Here is a 5,000-nt window from a genome sequence, read left to right on the forward strand (position 1 = left end):
CACCGCCAGACCTCGAGGAGAGTAGACGCGTTTGAAGTTACTCAGGCTCAGTCGAGATCTCGTGCTTCATCCATCACAACCCCAATAGTAGACGACGTTCGTACAATCGGATACGATATTTCGTGTTTCTCGAGACCGTTTTGTTTTTTTTTTTCTACCGTAACATCGTAGTTTTCTACTGTAGAATATATACATATATATGTATATATATATATAAACAAATATATATATATATGTATATATACATATAAAAAAAAATTTATGATTCATAGTAAATTGCGGTACGACGATACGTGTGCGCAGTTGTTTGTTCGTTGAAAAAAAAAAAAAAACGCGTGTGAATTTTACGAAGACGTGAAAAAAAGAGTCTTGATTTAGAGAAAAGTAAAAAAGACGAAAAAAAAAGACAGAAAAAGAGCGAGAGGAAGAGAGAGAGAGAGAGGGCGAGAGAGAGAGAGAGAGAGAGAGAGAAGTAGGAGAGGAAGAAGGACAAGTAGTTTTTTTTTTCTTCTTCGATCAACGACACCGACGAAGAGAGAGAGAGAAAGAAAGAAAGAGAGAGAGAGAGAGAGAGAGAAAGAGAAAGGAAGAGACAGTTACTAGCTAACTATCTTGTTGACTTGTGCGCGTGTTGGTGCAAATAGTAGATCAATCCTACGTCCCTTGGAGTGCAGTCGCAAAAAGAGACGCTCATATTAAGAAAGATAACTGAGAGTTTTTAACGTCGAGCCTTCTCCGTTACGGGTATCGTGAGTTTTTTTTTTCACATCTTGTGTATCGTGCAACAACGAATTATCGTTGGTTCCCGTTGTTCCTCTTGTCTCGTTCGTCTTATGCTCGTTACTATTGCTATAAAGAAGATACACACTCAAAGAAAATAGAAGGAAGTCGTGTGTACGTTTCACGGTTACGCGCTAACGCGCGTGCCGTACATATAAGATAAACAGAGAGAAACAGAGAATTAATCAGCAAAAATTTTGTCGTACCGTGATTGATAGACATTCATGCTCGCAAATTCGTCGTGCGTGATAAATATAAAAGAAGAAATATAACGATACAGAAAGAGAGAGAAAGAGAGACACTTTCTTTTCTATCTCGCCGTGTTAAATCCCAGCACCTATGGAAAGTGATCCATTTGAGGATCCACCTTACGGACGTTTCAGACGTCGAATTTGAGTAAGACGGACGAAAAGAGTGAGAGACAGACAATAAGGGAAGAGAGTTTACGAAAGACATACACTTTTTGGCTCGGATATCGTTAATTATCATCCTTATCGTTTTATAGTTTGTTTGTTTCGTGTCAGCGCGGATTTGAAAAGTATAATATAGAGGGGGAGAGAAAAAAAGAGCGAAAGAGCGAGAGAGAGAGACAGAGAGAGAGAGTGAAAGGGAGAAGACATTCAGCATTGAAAAGGTTCAGAGGAGTTCTAAAGAAAAGTTCTATTATAAATAAATAACAAGAAATTAAAAAGAAAAAAAAAATAAAAGAAGATGGCGATACCGTTCGTGCAGCCGACCGAAGAGGATCAGGAGTTATCAAATCAACAACTTCAAATTATGATGGCTCTCTACATGGCACTGCAACAGGTCCTACGGAGCAGATCGTTTCGTCACTCATCAAGGAATCGTGAGTTCTATGCATTTCAAAGACTAATCCAATATTGGAGAATATATTATATCTTTCTTAATAGAATTAATATTTCATAAACGAGAATGGAACAAACGAAAAGAGACGAAAAAAAAATCAAATGAAAGTGAGAGAGCGAGAGAGAGAGAGAGAGAGAGAGAGAGAGAGAGAGAGAGAAAGAGAGAGACAAGAAAGAACATCGACGACGTGTCTAAACTCGTCATCATGTTTCTTATTTTTGATATCTCTTTTATCTCTCTTTTTCTTTTCTATTTCTTTGTCGATCAAATATATCGCACGAATTCTATTTATTATATTGAATTGTAACGATAGGTCAAACGAAGACTGTTAAAATTTTCTTTCACATAGAAATTTTGTACATAAAAATCTCCATGAAGAAAATGAAGAAGAATATATTTATTCAATAAATTGTTTTCTCTTGAATATTGCGTTTGTAGTTGTTTAATTAATTGTAAGAAAAAAAACAAAAAACAAACAAACGAGAAAAGAGAGAGAGAGAGAGAGAGAAAGATAGAAAAAAAAAGAAGGAAAAAGAAAGAAAGAGAAAGAAAGAGAAAGATCAACGACATCGAGGAAATACGTAAGCGATTTATGTACGTATGTAAGTTAGTTGTGTGGGATGGATATGTGCATGCCGCGTGTGTAGGTCGATTCTCTCCGGCGAGGTGCAACACGTGGTTGTTGCGCGTAACGATTCTCGAGGCGTGTGATTCTCAAACGAGACGAGTTCGCGTTTAATGATTCCAAATAGGTTTTCTTTCATTCTCGATATAACTTCATTCTCGGTAATATCATATATCTATCTAAAATCCTTCTAAAATGCGTAAAGATTAATTTATGCGATGTTAATTTAACAAGGAAAAAGAAAAAAGAAAGAAAAGTCCTATTGAATGGTGTTTCATAATTTAACGTATTTTAATCGTTAGAAATTTATTAATATATATATATATATATATATTTTTTTTTAGAGAAATTATATTATAAGTATTTAACTAAATTAATTAATCCATCGATATTTGTCGTTAGATGATTTCATAATATACGCGTTTGTCGTCTTTTGCGTTATAGAAGAAAAAACGTAGGAAGGAAGGAAAGAGAAAAGAAAAAAAAAGAAAAAGAAAAAAAAAGGAAAAGAAACATAAGATATTGAACGAGAGTATAAGATACATATGACATTGAGATCGTTCAAGGTAAAATTTCGACGCAAGCAACGTCGAATTAGCTTGCACGATATTGGCAAATAGTCTGTTCACACCTGAATATGGCGGTCAACGTCCAGCATGAGTCACGTTCAAAAAATCCTGTTCGGTCCATTTCCAAGTAGGTATTAAGATTGAAACGTCTACGTGGATATTTTGCTATTATAATATAGCCTAAATGTTATCTTTTTAACTAACTACTCGACGACTCCCAGATTCTTCCTTGATTGACAAGACTTCGAACGGTGAAATTTTCGAAATGATTTGCGTTTGTTTCGTTGTGATCTTGACCACGCTCGTTTCTTTTATCTTTTTTCTTTTCTTTTCTTTTTTCTGTTCTTTGTTTCTTTTCTTTTCTTTTTTTTTTTCCTTTTTTGTTCTTCTCGACAAGTCGGGTCAATGAACTCTTTTTAACACAGTCGAATAATCTCATCCTGACACGATCGACGTTACCAAGATTATTCATCCTACTTACTTATATAAGTATATATAAATATATGTGTATACGAGCATTATAAATCGTGAAATATCATTTCAAATAAAAAATTTCGATAATTTTATTATTCTCTTTAGAATATAATTTTACGTTTAATTAAAATTATAATACATCGTATTATCTATTGTAAAAGATTAAACTTTTGGGTGATTTGATAAAAACGAGATATATGTTAATCGATCAAACATATCGATTACATTATGTCTGTCAATCGTAGAGATACGAGAAACGTGAAACATTGAAAAACACGTAGAACCTGTTACGCCGTGCATTTTTCATAGAGAGAAGAAAAAAGAAAAAAAGAAAAAAAGAGAGAAAGAAAAAAATCCGAGCAAAACTCGCGTAAATCCATTAGAAATTCGTTAGAAGGTGCGAGAGAACGAATATCGATTATTTACCGTTAGTCCTTTGATTTTGATTTTTTCATCTTTCTTTTTTTTTCTTCTTCTTCTTTTTTTTTCTTTTTTCTCTTCTAAACGTTCTTTCTAAATTTCCACGATAGACGTGTAAAACGTTGTAAATTATATTCAACGCATAATAAAATTTAACTTTACGAGGGTGTAGATGCAAAAAACAAGCTGTTGCGTTGCCCTAGGTGGATGAAAAGGAGAGAGAAAGAGAGAGATAACGTGAATGTGTGCAACATAGAGAAAGAGAGAGAAACGTATAACAGATGTAGTGTGGGTGTAGGAGTCGAGAGTGTATGGCAGACGATGTCCGGCCATGACCCTGCTCCGTTGGTCGAGCCTCCTCTCTTTGCGGAGAAAGAGAGAAAGAGAAAGAGAAAGAGAAGGAGGAGGAGGAGGTGGTGGAGAAAGAGGAGGAGGAGGAGGCGAACGTGCACTCGCTCGCTTGCTCGAAGTAGAGAAGGAGAAAGAGTATAGTAGATGGAGAGACCACTGGTCAGCCACACCGCAGTAAAACGCGCTATAAAACGCGATGCAACGGGGTCTCTCTATCTTTCTCTTTCTCTCTCTCTCTCTTTTTCTCTCTTTTTTCTTTCTTTTGCTCTGTCCTTTCTCTCTCTCTCTCTCTCTCTCTCTCTCTCTCTCTCTATTTTTCTTTCTTTCTCTTTCTTTCACGTGGCACGCATCAAAGGGTCCGGTCAAATCTCTCGATTGTCGATCTTCTTTCTATCCGCGTTGTTTCCTAGTAGTAATTTATCTTAGTTATCAAACATAACCATTTCGTTTCTATTTCGAATAAAATCCAAAAAGAAAATTGACGAACTATCTTAGTTCTAGTTAGTTGAATGTTCATCGTAGTTACGTTCGTTCGTTTATGGTATCGCGTTTGTAAAGTTGAACAGAAAGAAAAGAATAAAAAGATAAAAGTATATTTAATAGAACGTTAAAAAGAAGTAATGAAAAATCAAATTGTTTAAAACTCGTTATAATAACGTTATCCAAGTGTAATTATATTTATAATATAATCGGTTTAATGATTTTTCACGAATGGTCGTTTTGTGAAAGGTAAATAAGTAAAAAAGTAGATAGGTAGAAATTAATAATATATTATTCAAAGAAATTTTAATAATACACACATATATGTATATATATATACATATATATATTCAAAGAAATTTTTAATCATTTCGTTAGAACCAATATGAACGAGAGAATGTGCGCTCGCGCGTTATATTCGATCTATAAAAATA

At 34.6% G+C, this 5,000-nt stretch overlaps 1 protein-coding gene across 2 annotated transcripts in view; it reads left to right on the forward strand.

Moving 5' to 3' along the window:
• Positions 1–471: 471 nt before the first annotated feature.
• Positions 472–5,000, forward strand: part of LOC124427394 — a 21,601-nt gene continuing 17,072 nt past the window's right edge. For both annotated transcript variants that reach the window (XM_046970274.1, XM_046970273.1), the window contains exon 1: positions 472–1,627. In XM_046970274.1, coding sequence (XP_046826230.1) covers positions 1,492–1,627 — 136 coding nt within the window. In that variant the 5' untranslated portion in view covers positions 472–1,491. The remainder of the gene's footprint in view (positions 1,628–5,000) is intronic.

This window comes from Vespa crabro, chromosome 10 (assembly GCF_910589235.1).
Source record: "Vespa crabro chromosome 10, iyVesCrab1.2, whole genome shotgun sequence".
In the NCBI taxonomy this organism is placed as follows: domain Eukaryota; kingdom Metazoa; phylum Arthropoda; class Insecta; order Hymenoptera; family Vespidae; genus Vespa; species Vespa crabro.